Source organism: Triturus cristatus, chromosome 9 (assembly GCF_964204655.1).
Source record: "Triturus cristatus chromosome 9, aTriCri1.1, whole genome shotgun sequence".
Lineage (NCBI taxonomy): Eukaryota > Metazoa > Chordata > Amphibia > Caudata > Salamandridae > Triturus > Triturus cristatus.
The window spans coordinates 111,701,283-111,722,241 of record NC_140592.1 but is presented as its reverse complement, the minus strand read 5'-3'; the positions used below and the strand labels follow the sequence as shown (position 1 = coordinate 111,722,241).

Here is a 20,959-nt window from a genome sequence, read left to right as displayed (position 1 = left end):
CTAATCTTCCGCATTGTTAATTTCTCACTTCACATCAAATCCACAGCATTTGTCTGTACCAATAGGTCACACTCCTAACCCCGTATTTTTCCAGCACTTAAAGAGCATGGTCCTAGGCATATCAGGAAGTTGAGCACTCAATATCTGGCTCAATGGACCTGCCAAGAAACACATCACTCATTTAGGCCCTGCCATCTCCCACCCCTCCGCCCCAAAAAGCTGTGGAAATCTCAGGACAAAATGTAAGCAGGGACACTTCTTCAGAACCCCAAACAAAAATCCCTAACATTCAATAATAAAGTGAAGCAGTTCAGCAACCAAGACAACACTCTTATATCCTGTGAAATTTGTGAAGGACCAATCCCACAAAAATACACACCTACCTTCCTCTTGACAACAGCAAAGGACCTTGTACCTCAAACATTATTCCTGTGTTTATCTTTAAGATTTCAGTGCTACCTCTAAATGCCACCCAACACAGAACAGTATAACCATTTGGGTATTTTCATAAGAAAGGATTAGACAAAGTTTTTACATTTTCTATTTTATTAGGAGGAACAGCATAGGTAAAGTATTTGCCTGCAAGTAACTGTAGTAACAAGCAATTTCCTTTAGAAGGGATATATGTCTTTGCAGGGATTCAATATTACCTGTCCACATTTATACAGATGTTTGTTCTGTACACTGGAGTTATTCCACAACTGGCCCGATATCAGCAACCCTACCAGAAGTTTAACAAGCAGGTTTCAAAACATAAATAATTGTTCAGACCACCTTTTTCTATATTCAGGATAGCAGCATAACGGTCATAACTGTGCTGTTTATCAGAAAATTGTGTAGGGGCTACCCATTACAGCTAAATCTGGAGAAGAACGACAGAAAGTAAAGAAGCTGCCTGTAATAGATACAGCAATAAGAACAAAACGAAAAGGCCAAACACTGGGCAAGCAAAAGATAGAACTGTTAAAATGAAAGAAGAAAGTAAAAGTATAAAAATACCTGGATAACAAAAAAACGCATCAAGCATGACCAAGAACAGAAGGAATGTAGTCATAGAACAAGAAGTACTAGGAATAAGAACAATACAGCACTTACAGTAGCGGGAGATGGAGATAGGAAGCCGAAAACAGAGAAAAAGAATTGAATGTACAATCTTATAGACTTATACAGGGTGAAACAAGGTTGCTGATACCAAAGACTTGAGATTAGTGTGGTTTCTTCATAGAGTGGACATCTTTGAAATATCTAGGATTTACTTTGAACAGGCACAACATTCAGATCAATCACTGATCACAGTTCATACTCTGAACACAGAAGAAATTATTATATCACATACAGTAAAATTCAAAGGACAAAAAAGTATGAACAACTATAACTTTCAAATTTCCCAAAAAAGAAAATAAACGTAAGCTACCCTGAAAGTGCAATCATTGGGGCGAAAAGTGTTGCTTATTTGTTTGGCACCAATTATTCCAGTAAATTGCCCAACAAAACTGTCACTTGCCATAAGGCAGACCTTGCCTGTGCATTCTTCAAGATACCCCATTCTAAGCAAGAGAAATATAAATGATACCTGCCATTCAAAAAGGCAACACAAAACAGATGGATATTAAAACATGGAAAAGAAACGGGTGAGGATTTGTTAAAGTACCTATGTAGAAGGTGGCACGTGGACTCCTCAGGAGAATGCATATTTAGCCATGATGTTGCTATCTGGTTTTAAGTAGGTAAAGAATGCAAAATGAATTTATGGAATATTCACTAGTATGTGAATAGGAGGTAATTTTATTAGCCTCTCCAACGGATTTCAATTTTCTCCAAACAAATGTCCAAAATTGTGTGGTTTTCGTTGCTCCTCACTTTCATCTTAGTAATTTATTTACCTATTGATCTCAGTTTTAATCAAGTGAATATTTTCAACTCTATAATTTAAACAGTGGTTAAATGCCGTTTCAATAGAGCTTACTTACTGTGTTTCAGTTACCAATTTGTAGTTTAATTAGAGACAAAAGGCACTCAAAAAGTAGACAAAAAATAAAGGTAAATCGTTGTAGAAAATTGTCATTTTCATATTCAGCATGCAGCTGTGAATGTAGACATGTGATAGTTCCACTTACTGAGTCCAAAATGACAGTGATTTTCCAGGAAGCACATTTAAAGTGAAAAAAATCAAACTATTGATCTCTGTGGCCAGACATTGTCCAATGTAGTCACTACATAGATTCTGAAACTAAATCATTCAGCCTGCCTTCACTCTAGGCTGGGGTTGTGGCTAACATGCTCCAAGTATTTTTTCACAAGTGCAGTAACAAGTTCAGCTCCTCTCCATGGAACGTCGCCCACCCCTATTATGACATTCTTCAAGAACCTTTACAGGTTCCCCAGTATCACTAGGAGAAAATTCTCAACAAGAAATCCTCACATACTCTTACGACTCAGTTCCAGAGCATCCGGGCTCTTCAATGAATTCGGCACACAGATACTCAAGATTCAAGTGAGGAAGGAGCTTTTTTATTTTTCACTTTCAGGTACTTCAAAACGTTATCAGATGCCAAATTCAGATTGGCATTTATGGAAAATATTTTCAAATTGCCACATTGTACTGGATACGGCAGTTATGTCATTAATTTTGAGATGTGATAGTCTAACAATTAACAAAGGTGCATTTTCAGGGGATTGGAAGGGTTCTTCTACTTTGATATGCAAAGAGGTAAACCTTATATCCTTGCACAGACATTGCTAGACATGTCTGGCTTTGCATAAGCAGAAGTTAACCTGCTGCAGTCTGTTTGACCCGGTGTGATCGAAAGTAAATGCAAATCTATTCCAGTGGTGAATATACGAGATGTCTGTGGAGTGGCATTTTTTTCGTGTTTACGTAAGCAGGGCCTTGGAGGACACATTGCCAGCATGCATCTGGGATCTCAATTCTGTGAGTAACCTGTTGTACACGGACTGGGGTTTAGGGGGTGACTGCAGCGATTGGTTAACTGAAAATACTCATCAATAGCTCAGAGGGATATCTGTATTGTCTCACTGTGATGTCCCTGGTAACTGTTGTATGAGCAGAGTAAGTCTTCTGCACAGTCATCAGATCATACAAAAAATACCAGGCAAACAAAAGATTCCTAGAGGAGAGAACGCATCTCTGCAGCCTCTATTATGAAGGTTGGAATGTGAAAGGTTCAGTGTAGTACTTTCTGGTGGCACGAAGTAAAAATGTTTGCATTATTTCTCTCAGAAAATTACCACATCTGTATTCGATAAATCAAGTCAGCCTTACTTTGCATTTTTCACTACAAATAAAGTTCTGTGCAGATGTGATGCAGGTATGACAATGGTTCAAATAACTGCTACTAGGATTTACCAAGAGAGTCTATTATTCAACACCAGCGCCGTCTAAATTATGGTAAAATCAAAACACTGATTTAAAATCCTTAACACCCTTCCAAAAGTGGCAGTGACGAAGGCTAAAAAAGGATAAAGTTACAGTGAAAAAAATAAATTAACCCAGACGAGTTGGACGTTGTTCCTTGATATATGCAATTTATGGTGCAGGTTCTATTTATGCAGCTTTGGCATATGCTTGTAAGGGGCAGCCCAATCGAACAGTTGCAATTAGAGGACCACTCGGCCAGCAAAGCCCTGCCACAGGACAAAGCCACCTTACAATGGCCACTCTTTCATGCTCACTTACAGTCCCAATCTCAATGTTTCTGATCATGGGCAGACCAAGAATCTCCAGAATAATGTGCGTTATGCTGGACAAGACCACCACGAATCAGCAGCCGGTATAAAAGTAGATTAATCCCTTCAATTCCATCCCATCAGGATGGAAAAATCCTACCTAGCAGGAAAAGAGACACCAAATACTAAGGCGCAACTATGACGCACGTGAACAGCATCAGGATTTAAAGACACAAACAACTTGGAGAAAAAGCAACGAAGAAAGGATTAAAAAAACATTGCTAAAAGCACTCCAGAAAAAGAAATGACTACTTTGGTATGTCATCTTCCTCCACTTTAACACCATCCCCGTAAGCCATTCCCCTTCTTCACATGCTTGAAACACAGTCTCTTTCAATAACGTCTGAGCAGGGTAAGAGAATAGTTAACTCTTGCAATATCAATAGGACTTATGTACTGTTACACAACCATGAAAGTGACAACGTCATAACAAGGTGGTGTTTTTATAGGTTTGGTAGGGCCGGTAGAAAGAGGTAAGAATGCATTTTGTGTTTCTCTGGAAGGTTTGCTTTTCTCTGGAAAGATCATACTTTACCAACACTTAAATGAACTGGTATCCCCATTTTAGTGCAATTCTGATGTCAGACCGGTTTCCCAACATAATAATCGGCCTTCTACATGGAGGTTATAACCCCACTACTAATAGTGCAGGGAGGTGCGTTTACCTTTGCTTTTATCCGAAAACAAGGGAAAGGAAAATGGCTCCGAAAAGTTAATGTAGAGGACTTTCTCATAAACCCTTTAGAATAAGCACTCTCGACAAAAGCGTGCAGCAAGGTTTTTTTTTTTTGTATGCTTCCGCCGTTCTGTCCTAAATCAATGAGATTTAACCTTTGACTGTGCTTCTGAGCTACTCTCCAATGAATTTGTTGAAGGTTCCTAGAACCAGTGCACTCTTTTCACACTGTTCCACCACTGTCTCTTCGGATCGCATCTGTTCCATCACTCCATTTCTCAGTGCCACTGAGGCATTGACCAGGTCTGGGGTTCAGGGTTTAACAGCGGAAGAAGCAGTAGGAACTTCTTAAGCAGACTTTGTCAAAAGACACAGGCTGGGTGGCATCTACTGATGATAAACAGCAGTTCACAAACACAGAAGAGGAGTCCTCCCTTGGCCAGTCTCATCCTCCTCATCAGGGATTCTCGGCAGCAAAGCAGATCGTGTCAAACCCCAGAACTTCTGGGGCGACATGTCCTTTTTAGTGGCTGTAAATTTCCACCCCATGTGACTTCCACAGATTCGACACTGGGCTATCGTCCAGGCATATCTGTGGAAAAATGCATACAATGTTATACAAAGACCACAGGATTATTTGCCATCATATATCTGCATGAATTCAGCTCTCTATGACCTACCACACATTTTGAACAGAGAGGGATACACATAGGTACCTTATCTTAACATCACTGGAATTCCACCCTTCAAGTCACAATCAAATATAAATGCCTTGGAACTTTCTATCCCCACATATAACAATTTGACAGATACTTAGATACCAATATTGACCATAAGGTTTCCCGACGGTGTAATAAATAATTAAGAAAAACTTCAGTGCAATAACATTCTTCAGTCTTCAAATGTCAGAAGCACTAGCATTTTTTGTTTCAGCTTGCCAATATTAGTTGTTTTGTCTGTCTGTGGCTGCTTTCCGGCTGGTTGTTTTGGTTGGTGTCGACCTTGAATTAAGGGACTTGTGATGTCCAGTTTTCTATGTAGTCAACAGCGACTATTTAAGGGTCAAAGTCGGACTATGGAATTAACAGATATTTAATTTCAGGGTTAGGAACCCCGAAATCACTGCATGTGTTCCCAGGGAGGACACAAAGTGGTTACATTTCTGTCCTCTTAATTCCTTGACTTAAAGGATCGATCGCGTTTAAGAAGATGAGAAATGTCATCTTCAGTCTCTTTTTGGCTAGCTGCATTTTTTTTTCGCTGTGGTTGCTAAAATGGACATAAAATTGGTCTTCCCGAGTTTGGAGCAGTAGAATGTTTGACATTATAACACAATGATTTAGTCACCTGTGGAGATACTCAGTGTGTTGCAGTCACTTATCATTGAAAAGGTGAGCAGCAGTTTGAGTGTGTAACTAACAAACAGAAATAAAGAATACATCTCTTGCTTAATCACTTCCCCTTAAATCTTCAACATCTTCTCAAAATCAGTAGGTGGAGACTAGAATTTCTTATACATGGAACTGCAACGATTCTCCAATTTCTGCCACCTAGGACTTGCACCCCATTACTAAAGGTAACACTGTAACTTTCTATCTCCGACAAGCTACCACTGTGAACATTACCTGCATTTTATAGTTTAATGATGTTTGTGATAACCCACTCTGCACTATATTAAAGGCACGGCAAAGACTCCAGAGGAAAACCACAGACAAGTTTTCCACACCCTGAGTCTAATGTTCTTACCCGGAGGCATGTCTAGACTATTTATTTTTGTTTGCAAATTGTAGTTACAAATTCAGCTTAATGTACTTGAAATTTGCGGATCCCAACATCCAAACACAATGGAACCTCTCCACTCCTGGTGTTTGGAGATCAAACGCACATGGCTCTATAAAGATCCATGCTGTATATACATTTCACTATCTAATGCCTCAGACAACATATGAGCTGTATTCATATCTTACGACTGTGCAATACTGACAATATTTCTGCAACAAAACATTTAAAAGCATTACCCTGGAAACCAGCTGTGCTCTGTAGAGGGACGCCCAATCAGGTTCAGGTTACTTCCTTTATAGACCGTCAGAGTCTCATGAACAAACCCATGAGGATTCACATATGCGGCCATTGGCCCACATAATGATAAACTGCAGGGTTCAAAAAGAGAAAGTTACATTTTTAGCTATCAGAGAGAAGATACCGAGGTAGGTATGCAACAGCATGTCATGCAAAGACTTTCAGGAAACCACAAAGCTATATGGTAATTCAGAAACATCCAACTAATAGCGGTACTAGGGTCTTGCATCCCCTTAAATAAGACTTTGAAAAACAAGTTTACTTTGGCAATTTTGTGGTAGCTTAAATGAAAAAAGATTGTCATGGATATATTTGTGTTAATTTGCACTCTTAAACATGGCCCCAGCCCACGGGGTGGGGTGTGTAGGATGGAAAAGCACTCCAGCATCCGGATACTGAGGTGGAAGGTATACCAGACTGCTCTACAAAGGAGAGGCAAAGTCAGCCAGGATTCCTGATAGAAGGAGGAAGAGGATAACCAGAGTTTGTGGTATCAGAGGGCCAGGCTTCACCTGAGGGGCAAGGGGTGCCCAATATAGGAGATAATAGGGCTGCAGGCTTCATCATACAACTATAAAAAAACAACGCATTTACAAAATGCAGTTACAATGACTAAACTGCAAACATATAGCCAACCTGAATATATTTTTCAACATCTACAATATATTAGGATCATGTGTACTGTTGATCATCAAAACTACTTGACATAGCCCTAAAGAAAGAAATAACACTACATTAAACTACCATGGAATTATATCCTCTGTTTAGCCACCTGCTTTCATATGTGGAAAACTGTTTGGGTAATAGTCCAGCAACAAAGTTACATTTTTTTTTTCTTCAGAGTTTTATATAGCGCAAACTTGACCCGAATCCAATCAGGTATCAGAGTGCTTTACATAGCACCAGTTACGTTACACGAGGACACATTTATTTTTTGTTAGGCATACTTGCAAAGTGATTCTCTCCAACAATAAAATGGTCTTCACACATGTAAATGCCCAATGTAAAAAACTCATCAGACAGTGTTTTCGCTGCAGAACACACCACTATAGCAATACAAATGGCTAAGTGATACTGCCCTAAAAGCATGTTCAACCATCACAACACAATCATTACCATTCCTATCCTGTTAGCCAACGAATCCCTTCTTTCGGCAATCAAGATGAAAAAAACATTAAGGGAATTTATTTTGTAAATAATCCATACAATGTCGCGGCATATGGCGACAGGGTACTAATCTTCTCACAAGAAGCAGAGGGTGCTGTCCCAGCAATACCAGACACAATAACATTATATGCAGAGGTATCAGACTGTTCACTACATCTAGACAAAACAGAGATTTTACCAACTAAATAATTTATATTTATCAATACTGAACAATACAAAATTACGATGGCAACCAACTCAAATAAAATACTTTGGGGTGCAATTTAGGAATAATCTTGAAGAAACAAGAAAGAGAAGGAAGATAACCTCCTCCAAAATTCTCTACATGGTCACCTAAATTCATGACCTTGTGGGGGGAGAGTGGAATGCATTAAGGTGATTATTGCCCCACAAATTAAAATTAAGTTATCACCTCCACACTACCCATTCGGTTCTTAACCAACTTCTTTAAAAATGTAGAGCTCCTGATATCGGACTTTTTGTGGAAAAATAAAGGAGGAAGAACATCTCTTAAATAAAAAATAAATGAACTCGTAAGTCTCAATATTTCAAACGTTTTCAGATATCAAATAGCCTTTTTAAATCAGACAAGCCACATGGTTGCCTCGCCCTAGTGCAGACAATAAACCTCTATGGTTACACAATAATGAACATCTGACAAAACCATTCTCTCGGATCTCTATACTGATGATGAAAAGCTTCAAAATTCAACACTCTCAATCTATTAAATAGGGACACTCTGCGCCCTTAAAGCCCACGATAAAAAAAAAACATTCTGGTAAAATCTAAGAATCAGAATAGGCCTCCCTCTGGGGTAATACAAAAATTAATAAAGGATGGAAATTCCCAGTGTGGGAGAGTTGGGCGGATAAAGACATGCTATACATCAAAGTCCTCAGCAGCACTAATATGCCCAAAACGTTTGCCGAGATACAAGCAGCTCATAATTAAAACATCGATTTTACAACTTCTTAAAACTCAAGGTAGCTTTAAGAAAATGCAATAGAGCACACAAATCTTACCTCATTATCATATCGAATAAACTGTCCACCCTACCACATGCAGCAGCTAAAATATATAGAATACTAAACACTAGCAATGCTCACAATAAGCCATTAGCAGAGATCCAAGCAAATGGAGGAATACCCCTACAACAGCCTGCTCCACGGTTGCTGCTGATAGCTCCTGGTAAAATACTTGGAAATTCTCTTTAAGTAGCAAAATATTTTCCAAGGCAAATAAATTCTGGACACTACATGAGGGCTAATGGGCACCTGAAAAACATTTCAGGACGGGCCTTATTGACTTCGACCAATGGTGGAACTGTCACGAAGCGACAGGCTCTCTTAATCATATGCTATTTCACTGAAAGATGCAGAGAACATTCTCGGAAGAAATCAAACTCATAATAGAGGACATTTTTGATATAGAGATTTCCCTCAACTATTATGCAGTAACTTTAGGCCCATGGTCCCTCACACTCATTTCAGGACTAAAAACTCTAAAGACCTATGCCTCCTACACCTTGAGATTCTAATATTCTAAGTGAGTGGAAAAGATTTTAGAATCTATTCCACCATACTTGGTGGGGCGTGGGTCTGTTTTGCGAGTAGTGCGGACTACTCATTACTTAACAATAACTTTAATTCCCAATTTCCAAATAAACTATGGAACAAATTGGACTAATACATTCAAAAAGTGAAGTCACCGTAATTATTAACCTCACCAATTCACAGACTCAGAACAATGCTAAATATCTCGTCCTTTATCTTTTACATACCTTTTTCTTAATTCCCCACTTTCTCTCGCAACGAAAGCCTGCTCATGGGAACCCTCTAAAAAGTACAATACAATGCTCGCTCGACACCAGTTTGGCTCATACTCCTCCCTTTTATAAGACGCTCAATTTGGCCCATATACCCTGTTAGACCTGGTACCATTGGCGTGAGTCTCCCTTCCATTTTTTCTGATTACCTCCTCTGTTTTTGATATGTTTTGCTGGTTTAGATGCTTTGGGTACTGTGCCACTGCTATTCAGTGCCACAGTGCAAGTGCTCCCTATGTTAAATTGATGTATTGATTAGTGACTCCATGATTGTATTATTTGATTTACTTGTCAGACCCTAGTATAGTGCGCTGTGTGTGCACAGGGCTTGTAAATCAAATGCTTCTGGTGGGCTTGCAGCACTGGTTGTGCCACTCACAGAAGTAGCCTGTAAAGTGCGTCTCAGGCCTGCCATTGCAGAGCCTGTGTGTAGTCTAGTACTGCCATGCTGACTTGGTAAGTGCACCCGTTTGCAAGTCCCTAAACCTTCCCTTTTCTTTATATCAAACACCCCTAAGGTAGGCCCAAGGGCAGGGTGCATTGTAAGTATAAGGTAGGACATGCCCTGGTGTGTGTGGCATATCCCAATAGTGAATTACAGCCATTTTCGTTTTTCACTATTGCAATGCTACCAGTCCCCATTGGCCAGAATGGTCAGTTTGATTATAACACCGTATAAATCGTAACTGACCCAGGGAACATGGTAGAAATTCGAGTTTAGTATGCCTGAACTCAGAATGATAAAATACATCTTTTAGTGAAGTTGGTTTTAACATTCTGTGTTTGAAAATACCACTTTTAAAAAGTAGGTGTTTTCTTACCTAACCATCCAGCCTGCCTCTGCTAGCTTGTGTATTGTGTGTCTGGTTTTGTGAGTGACAGGGGCTAGGGTATTCCAGGAGACAGGGTGAGTCAGCACAGGGCTGAATAGACCTATCTGCATGTAGGGTGGTGGGAGGAGTAGCACCTGGGTCTGATAGGGCTGTGCCTGCCTTCCACAATGCTGGCTCCACCTCCTGTGGTGCGTCTGATGCCCTTGGCCCACCCTGCCAAAGGAAAGAAGGAGTCCTGTAAACAAAGTGCTCCAGGACTGCACAGAAATGGTTTGGACTAGGTACAGGCCCCTCTGCTTTCAGAGGACAAATGATTTAGCAGTATAAATATGGGGACCCAGACCCCAAGACTTTAGATCACTTCTGGAACAACAAGACAAACCTCTGCCAAGGAGAAGAACCAAGGAAGATGTAAGAGTTGCACTGCCCCCCTCCCAGCGTGCTGTGTTGGCCTACAGTGGTATCTTCAGTGCCAAGGAGAGGAGAAGGAACTTTCAAAGAACTTTCATAATCTTGCAGAATACTACTCCAAGGGCTTGAACTTGTGCTTGCCACCTGCTGAAGTCTCAGGGACAAAAGACTTCACCGCCAGCTCCCCTCTGAATTTACTTGCTGGGAATTCTGTCTGCAGAAGCCTGCACGTCGCAGCTGTTGCCGTCGCATTGCCGGAGAAGCCGGTCGCCGCCGCAGAGGTCGCCGCCGCATCGCCAGAGAAGCGTGCCTTCGTCAAAGCTGTTACCCGACGCATAACAGGAGAAGCGTATCGCCGCCGCAGAGGCCGCCGTCGCATCACCGGAGAAGCGTGTCGCAGGGCCTGTCGCGGCTCCAAAGTTAGAGTTTTGCCGCATGGCCGCCAGGCATGCACGCATCGACTTCACGTCGTCGCATCAAAGGCGCCATCTTAACGCATCGCACCGGATTGTCGCATTGTATCGAGGCGCCATCTTGTCGCATCGTAACCGGAATGCAGTAAGAGAATCAATTCATCACCTGCTCTCCGGTAAGGACCAAGACGCATCCCCTACTTTGCGCAAGCATTGAGGCGTGACGCATAGTCTTCCCCGAAGCAAGGAACCGACGCATCTCTATCGCATCTAGGTACTTTTGTGAGAACTGTGTCGCATTTATCATCAACTTGAACTAAGTGACTTCTACCATCTTTAAGTCTATTTTGGAGTACAGTATTGTGGATTTTTGTCGTTTGTGGTCTTGTGTTAAGTCTATGTAAACAATACTTATTTTTATAAAACCTGTGTGGTGTCCAGCTGTAGTGTTTTTACTGTGTTACTGTATATGTTCACAAATGCTTAACACACTGCCTCCGAGATAAGCTGGTCTGCTCGTGCCAAGCTACCAAGGGGGTGAGCAGGAGCTATCCAGTAGTGTAATCCCCTTTCCCTGACTTAGAAGCAAGGGTCCCTATTTGGTCAAAGGTACCTACCTCTGCCAACTATAGACCCCCAGTTCTAACATCCCCCATCTTGCATAACCCTCCATTTTCCCTTTTACCCCACCCCTCCCTGGTCTCCTACTGTATTGTTGCGATCAACAATTCTTTGAAGATGACCGTATCAGAACGCTCTTATCATAAACCTATGCTTGTTTAAGTATGTCAGGATATTTTGTACAAAATGGCTGCATTGTACTTACCATATGTGTTTTTTATCCCTTGAAAAACCCCAGAAAAAAGTTTTAAAATGTAAAATAAAACTCCAACTTTACCACTGATTTAGATTTTTAATAAACATTAAAAATAGAGTTTGAATTACTCCCATAGCTTGCTCCAAGCCAATAATAGTATAATTACGATTTTATTCCAAACTGTTTTTTCCCCCGTAGGTCCGCTAGAGCCCTTGACAGGGAAAACAGCTTTGAGGGCTAATCACTGTAGGTACATGCAAACATTATATTCTTGAATGTACCACTTTTAAATACTAGGCACACTACCTTGTGAGCTACAGGGCTTCCTTAGGGGTAAACACACAAAAGGATTAAAGGGTAAGAGGAAATCATCCCGCTCCGACCTCCTACACAAGTTTCCGAAACACAACCTAGGAGAGGGACTTAATATTTGATAGCGTTGGCACATGTAGGTGAAACACACAAATGTGTTAAAAACTGCCCTCACACACAGCAAGCTGTGTCATGCTTAATCATAGGCCTGCTAACACACCTCCGCGCAGACCAACGCTGGAGGTGGAGCAATAGGGAGGGGGAAGACAATACAACACAGAATGATAACGATGTGGGATCACATGTGAAATTATGTGCAGAAAAAGTGATTAAAACTGGTTCCAGGGAGTCTCTATTCCAATTTTAATACTGGGTACCGTCTCCAGAGTAAAATATGGTCATAACCGGACCAGTGGATGGTGGACTGGGGAGCTTTTAATGAGACACCAACCCCTCCACTCTTCAAAACCGTCGATATGTTTCAGCCGGCCGAATGTACTACCCCGGCTTTCATCAGGACTCGCAATAATATGATCCCCTGGGTGCTAACACTACCTCCTTATGATCCAGAGGTGAAGGATAGCCACCCTTTTGAGTAGCTGCTCAGGTTAAATGTAGGAGAGCCGCTTGGTCTCCATGAGGAACAGAGTTCATTTAAAATCTAGACTTGAACTGGCGGGGGAGGGAGGAAAGCTCCCTATAGTCACACTTTCATCAAGGTGAGCTGTGGCCAACACACTAGGTTTCTCCCTGCGCCGGGAGGGGTGACCTATTTCATATTTAAAAAAATAGGTTTTTTTGAAACCTGTCAAAAAGGCATATTTGGACAGGCCTGCATGCAGGCTTAAAAGCTGTAGGGGTCATGCTACAAAGGTATGCCCGAAGCTATGTTTCCTTTATCAGCCTATCGAATGGCCCAACATGTGCTGCAGTCCACAGGTGGCATTTAACCTTTCTATGCCATTGGTGGATTTTACTGCATCAAATACTACAGCCTTATTAGATGGTTAAATATGCCAATTAGGATATAGCTAATCTTACCATGGTTTAGGGGTCAGAGTGCACACACACCGGGGACTGGACAACGGTGCACCAGAGTAGGTCAAATAGAGGGTGACCACGCCAAAAAGGGCACTTTCTCACACCATGCAACAAAATATCTATTGACCAGCTTTACCACAGCACAACAACAACACTCCCTTACAGACCTATTAGATGTAACATATGCTTTTCACAATAAATCAGGTTTACAGACTTTCTCATAACTTTTCTTAATAAACAGCACCTGACATACTAATCTTTTCTTTTACACAGATAACCAAATTAGGCCTACAGATAGTATCAGTAGCTTGTTACTGTAATGAATCAGCCTACTGTATTGGAAATAAACTATCCCACAAGCTAGCCATTGGGCATGCAGACATAACATTTCAAATATGCCATAACTATACTTGACTAAGCAACGTACAACCCCTCCTACAAGGGTATAAAGAGGAATATCGCAGTGCAAATCATCTACTTCGCCCCCTTTATGGTTTGTCAGAGGAGATATCCAACACCCTTACACGTTACGGTAATCTGTGAGATTGCAAGTAACAAAATCTCTCTACAGGTTTTAACACAGTGTAATAGCAATTCCTACAGACCTACTAGCGTTAACATTTTTTTAAAGTAAATAAGTCAGCTCTACTGCCTTTGTCAAATCTAATCATAATAAATATGTCTGTGGTACCGAACAGATCCTTTTTTATGGAACCAAACTGGTCAGTAGGATTTATCATGGCTTTGACATTATAAACATCTGAAAACGTATTCCCACAAGATCAGCAGGCAAACCAGTGAAATGTTGCAAATATGTACAAAACTAATGTTGATAAAACAGCTCACACCACCACCTGATCAGATTTGACAAGTGCTTTCAGAATAGAATTCTTCTACCAGTGAAATTGGTCAGAAAGGGTAACCAGCACCAGAATCCTTGCATATTGCAGTAATCTGCGAGATCCCATATAATAAAAAATCCTATGTACAGGCTTTAGCACTGTGTAATCACAACTCAAAGAACTATTGTCTTTAACATGTTGTTTTTTTACAATAAATAAGTCAGGCCTACTGTCCTTGACAAATTTTATAATAAGCAGATCAGACCTATTGTATCTCGCATAACTTTATCTTATTACCGAAAAAGGCGTTAAACTGTTCTCATTGGCTTGTCACCATAACCAACTCAGGCCTTCTGTATTGAGCATAGGTTTCTCACAAAGTAATCATCAGGCATGCAATCAAAGTTCAAAATATGTACAAAATTCCAGTTGACAAAACAATGTACACCCCCACCTAAGTAGGCTTAACAAGAACATCACAATGAAAATCTTCTACCTAGAAGGTTTGTCAGAAATCTTTGCCTTATGCAGTAATTAATCTGTGAGATACCATATAACATAACCATCCACAGGCGTTGTAATGACACAATGGCTTTAGACAATGGTAGACAATGCCCCACAGTGCTGTAACAATCCTTCACACAATCACTATTCGATTTGAGCCGGTAAAATGTCAGGCCTACTTCGTTTTTCATAACATTGTCATAATAAGCAGATCAGACCTATGACATCTGACATATAGCATCACTAGAATGTCACCTTAATCAATTCAGGCCTCCAGTACTGCATTAAGTGCAATACAAGCACTCTTCAGAGGAAGCACCTATCTTCTCTCCAGTCAAATGCTACAGTTAAGAGAATCAACATGCAGGTGGAGCCCAAGTGCATTCAGTAGAGCTTCTCAAAGATGATTTTATGTTGCTCACAAAAGTTAAGGCAACAGCTGTACTATAACGCCAGTCTAAACCACTGAAATTCGCCAATTATGCTCAGCAATGCAAGCAATAACTTTCCCACTAAATGCAATATTCCTTACCTCACCCTTAACGAGACAGATGCAATTAGAAATGATAAACAATTTTACAGGCAAAATGATGTATTTTACATGCATGTCAACATTTCAAAACAGGAAAGCGGGAACTCATGAAAAAAAGAATGGGGAGGGATGAGGAAATAATTTCCCCCCATTGACTAAGCTAAAGTCAATTTTAGGTGGGAGACAGTCAAACTAAAGCCCTGGCTTTAGAAATCAGGAGTCTCCCGTCTGAATGGGGTCGGCCTTCATGATCATACGACTATTAGCCCCTTTAACGAGACAGCTAAATATATTATTCATTTTACTTTTATGAGTTATTACTGTACATTTTGCAAGGTCATAAGCCCTGCTTTTGGTGTGTGAGTTATGGTTTACAATGCTATTGTGTGGATTATGCTTTGCAAAGCCAACAACTGATGACTTTCAATGGTTACTCCCGCTTTAATTTGTAATCATAACTGCTCAGCAACGTGCCTTTTAACTAAATTCTAAAGGTTTTAATAAACCTTTTTGATATGAACGAACTTTACCATACCTTCAATCTTTTTTTTATGATTTGCTGCATTTAACTTCTACTTAAATTACCCATTTCCCACTGTGCACATTCGCCAGATGTGGTGGAGTGCGCTCCCAACCCTCTCTGTGCAAGGCCTTCTTCCATGAGCAGTATGGGCTGGCTGCAAGGGCTAAACCCGCTTCAGGCATCCAACCCCTGCTAACCATGGCCTTCAGCAGTATGCGGTATGTGTTGACCAGGCGCACCACGGGATGGCCATTGCACTTGGGCGAAGTGTCCATTCCTTTGTTGACAGACAATCACAATGTACATGGTCATGCTCAAAACGTGTTGGGGGCAGGCGGAGGACTGGGATTCACAGAGCTGCTGAGTTCCCTTCTGCCCAATCACAAGATCACTATATATTCAATTTGTAAATGACACTCAGTTGTACCTCAGGGCGTTCTCTAGTAACTTTCTACTGGCAGAAAGCATTCTTGTACACCCAGAAATTCACAAATACACATTTCTTTCAAATGAAATCCCCCTAGGATCCAAATTCTTCTCCCGCCGTCTGGCACACATTGGCCTGGCGCTATTAAAACTGTGAGTTACCAGGCTTCTTGAAGTCTTACTGTGCTCAATTTAGCAATGCAACATCATACTGCGAAAGTTTTTTTAATATGACCTTTTCTGACTACACCTACTACGCAGGGCAAATGTCTGATTTCAGCTTAGTACACAGACTGGTGTGCAGCCTTTGTTTCTCTGCACTGATGAAGGCAGTGCCATTTATGCCAACAGTCATATCCCAAGCTGATCAAATCCATCCTTGATGCAGCAGCACGACTAGTAGCCGACAGCATATGAAATCAGCCACTGTGGCAATGATAATTAATTTACTCGTTTCACCATATGCCCAGGTTGTTTTCGAGATGGTGCATTATATTTTAAAGGCATCGATACTGAACAACATTCTCATACCCACAACAAAATATTGTATGCCTCATCTCACAAGGTATAACTAATACTACCTTTCAGAACTCCTTCTCAATAAAAAGAGGACAATCCTAAAATACCATTTATTTGTTTTTTTGCAATCTTCAGAACTCTCTTCCAGAGTACATAAGAAAAGATCTGAAAGTTCTGCTGTCTGCATGACACTTAAGGACTATCTATTCAAGTCACTTCCAATTTTCTTTAGTCTCTTGGACCCAGTTTCCCTGAATCTGCATAGGGCGTTGTTGGTTGCTATTTTATGATGTATTTTGGTGGTTTCTATAAAGCATTCTGCTATCCTTGAAGTGAGACTCGTGCTACAACAAAAATATGAAATAAGGGTATATAGAAAACAAATATCAGATTAGCATCCCTAACAAACGAAACCTGATACATGCCGGCTCCTCCATGGACAAGCTTGCTATGCTAGTCTTCTTTCCAAAGCCAGGAAAGATTCATATGCGCACTGCGTGGCTAAGGCCACTATTGTGCCAAATTTGCTGCCCTCTCATGTTTGACAAATTACATATTGAACATCCCGCACCTGAATATTTCGTTCTTGGTGGTAATTTCAGTGTCTTCACACTGCTTGCAACACAGAGATGTACACTGCAAATAAAGAGACCAAAATCTAAATTTAGTACAATTATCAAATAGCTGGCTTTATGATACATGCGATTTCCACAAACAGTCAAGTAGTGCCAAGAACAATATTTGCAAGAGGTCTAATTTCTGGATATGCAATTCTTTCAGAGTTATTCGTGGCCTTAGAGATATAGATGTACAGAAAATGTGAGTGATTCCGAGAAGGGGTACAGTGTTTGTATGCTTCTGATTAGAACAGCACATGGTCATTAATAAGGATATCACAGAAATATAAGGGAAATGTGCCTATTAATGCCCAAAAACAAAATACGCACGGGCTAGGTTCAATCTCTCCACAGCACCTCTAAGATTTAACACTCTTTCTGGCAGTGGAAATGTGAACACTGCCAAAAAACAGAAAGATCAAAATATCTCTCGAAGAGGCAATACTCAAATCATTATTTTTCCGTATGAAATAGGAAAGCACATTTTGATATTAATTTCACTGTAAGGTACTGCTTTGCTTAAAATAATCTTACGTATGTGACTCTAAACCTAAAAAAAAAAAAACGCTTGACTATTTCTTAAACTTGGAAGTAAAGCTGCCTCTTGTAATAGAAGTGTCATACACAGCACAGCAACACAAATCACCAGCAACCACAAATTCGCATTTGTAGTGATGCAAAATCAACTAACAAAACTACTATGAAACAGCTGAAGGGTGGCTACAGTCTGTCGTTTTAGGACTAGGAATACCCATACTATTCTCGCAGTATAGCGAATAGCAAACAGTATAGCATTACTCCCAATGTGCAGACACCAAGAGAATTATATTATGTAAAACAAGACCACAATAACAGCGACTGATCGGTGGTTGGATTGTATACATGCAAGCAAAACAGGGGCAGTAATGTGCTGCTGTAGAGGACATGCTGTGCAGAGACTTTAAAAAGCCGTTTCTAAATCTTTAACAGTAGTTTGGGAGCAAAAGCGGGACATTTGTGAAACAGTATTTTAAGTACATTTGGACGGCACGTGCATCCTGCTGGGATTGAATGAAAGAGTGAATGAAAGTAGCAGCTTTACACAGGTCTGCTCCTGGGATGTTACTTAGGAAGGGGATCATAGCTTCTTTTTCACAAGTGGAATGTGACTGGTATGGAGTGTAGAAGGCATTTGGCTTTGGCATAACAAATCAAAATGCATGCGACATACCTTAGGGATGAATATAAACAATATCACCACAGCCAGGATTGGACTGGGAACCCAAAGCAGCTGAGGTAATTTTGACAGACCAGCCCCCCTACCCCCACCCGACCTGTCCCTCCCTGGGGTGGGGGGAGGTATGGTTGCAAATGTCAAGCACTGCTGTTTGGTTCATGGGGACAGATAAGCAGCACCGCTGCAAAACCGCCCCCCACCCTTCCAGCTTCCGGAAAAGCGCCTGATGCCCGGTACGGCCAGTCCAGCCCTGACCACAGCCTCTTCTACACGGTTTACCGTCCTGGCCATTATAAAGGTCAGACCGGGTGGCTGAACTTTCTCCTTTTTGCTTCCTAATTCGGGAATAACTTCCCTCTCTCCTTCAACAGTATTCTATATCTCAGCCTTTTCAGGAAGAAACTCAAGACCTGGCTTTTTAATTAGCGCTGTGTATGGAAGTGTAAATGAAACCAACAGTTGCTTGGATATGATAACACACAGTGTCCGCCCACTTAGTACAAAATAGCTCCTCCAACACCTAAAGTATATTGAGTTATTTCTGGCAGTGTAAGTGGTTGCAGGAAATAGGAGGGGTAAGTCAGGAGGTTTTCACAATTGAAAAATAGTGCTCTATCTGAAGTGCAGTGTGGCACGTGTGCTGTCTGGATATTTTTGTATTACTTAATTGTGCATAGTCACTTTAATGAGAAGTGCTTAAAGTTTATAGCTCAATTAGGTGCCCACTCTGTGCCCATATTTGTATTCTGAGCTGATGAATAAAAAGACAAGCTACTGAGGACAGTGCACCCAAAGTTTTAGAAAATAGTGAATTCTTGTAGGAAACTGTCTCTCTATATAGCGTACCAAAACGAGGTGTACTGTGCAGAGTCTAGGAAGCCCTTATTACTGTACAGGGGCTTGCTTTAACAATCCAATGTGCTTGATTTGTGGTAGTGTGGTGGAGAAGCCTTAGGCTTATAAGAGGGGAGTGTTAGGCATTTGTTGGACACACAAAGTCAATGAATAAGACACACACTTAATAAGGGAAACCGACACCATTTTAGAAAAATAACAGACTTTTTCAAATTAATTTAGACACCAAGATCTACGAGATTAGGTAAGTACTTTTCAAGTTAACAAAATTTCAGAAACACAGAAACAACTGCTGTCATATACAAGGTATGAGCCTTGAATGCTGTAATGTTAATCTATGGGAGAAACATACACCGCATAGGGTCACTTGCAAACAACTTACAGGACTGATCTTCTGGACTTAAAGGTAAGTAGGGGCCAATGTCCTTTAGAACCACTAGCAGTTTTGGGTTACCTGCCCTGGTGTGTCCGGGTGCGGAGGATCTGGTCGCAAGGGTAGCCTCAAAAGCTACAGCTGAAGTATAAGGAGAAACCTATAAGCAGAACATATTGTGCACACGCGGGTATAGTCTGTATGCTGACAGGGTAACCGGGGCCTTGTTTTTCCTTGCGCGGGGACACACTAGCCTAGTGTAACCATGCGCTCGATAAATTGGTTTTTATTATTGCAAGTGGGGACAAGTCCGTCGGAACCCAAAGGGGGGCTCGGTTTTTGAGGGTCTCTGGAGCAAAGGTGCACCATATGTAGGCTCAGACTTGGGATGTGGGGCTCGGACGCAGAGATTATTGTCTGGCGGGTTGCTTGCATTGGAGGATCTCATTTTTCAGGTCGACCTGTGGTTGGGTACAAAACAGGACAGCAGGGCCACTCTTAACGTCTCTGGTGCAGACGGCCCTCGTCGGAAGGTGGGTGTTTACGGTGTTCGTGTCGGGGCTGGACACTGAACAAGTCATGGCTGCTGCAAGGGCTCCAGCACACTGTGCGTTGGTGCAGGGCTCATCCTGGGGGCTCTGGGGGCTCCAAACTTGTTGGGGAGACGGATCTGACCTCCTGGAGCACGGTGACTTATTCCTGGGCGGCTAATGCATCGGTGGACTCTGTGGTCAGTAGATTGGTGTAACCGACATTGCAGTTGGTGCCTGCAGACAAGTGGCTCCTCCACTTCAAGGGAGATGCTGGCTGTTTGGCGAAGAGCTGGCAGCCTTTCCAGGCTTTTGGAGGATGCACAGCCGCAGGAATAGTCCGGTTTTGCAATTGTCGGGATAGGAGCAGGCAGGGTTTGTCGCTATGTCCACAGTCCTTGCGTTCTTCAGCTCTTCTTTGTCCTTCTTTAGTCAGGTGAATCTGAGTTCTTGTTGTCAGGGGGGCCAGCTTAATACTGAATTTAGGGGTGTTAAGGGGAGTGACGAGTGGTAGCCAATGGGCTACTTACCCTTGGGGTCACTACACCCCTATATGACAACTTCCTGTGGGGAGTGGGCATAACCCTGTCCCAGAGTTCCCAATTTCACCAAAAACAAGATGGTGGAACCCTTCTTTCGTGGATCACATCAGGCAGCCCATCTTATGGGTGCGACTGGCCTGGAAGTGCAGCACGCCTACT

The 20,959-nt window shown here is 41.5% G+C and overlaps 1 protein-coding gene across 2 annotated transcripts in view; it reads right to left on the bottom strand.

Moving 5' to 3' along the window:
- Nucleotides 1-528: 528 nt before the first annotated feature.
- The window catches only part of CRBN (cereblon), a 115,848-nt gene continuing 95,417 nt past the window's right edge, over nt 529-20,959 (bottom strand). For both annotated transcript variants that reach the window (XM_085624515.1, XM_085624516.1), the window contains exons 9-11: nt 17,239-17,303; nt 6,442-6,573; nt 529-5,015 (exon numbers count right to left, since the gene is read on the bottom strand). In XM_085624515.1, coding sequence (XP_085480641.1) covers nt 4,832-5,015; nt 6,442-6,573; nt 17,239-17,303 — 381 coding nt within the window. In that variant the 3' untranslated portion in view covers nt 529-4,831. The remainder of the gene's footprint in view (nt 5,016-6,441; nt 6,574-17,238; nt 17,304-20,959) is intronic.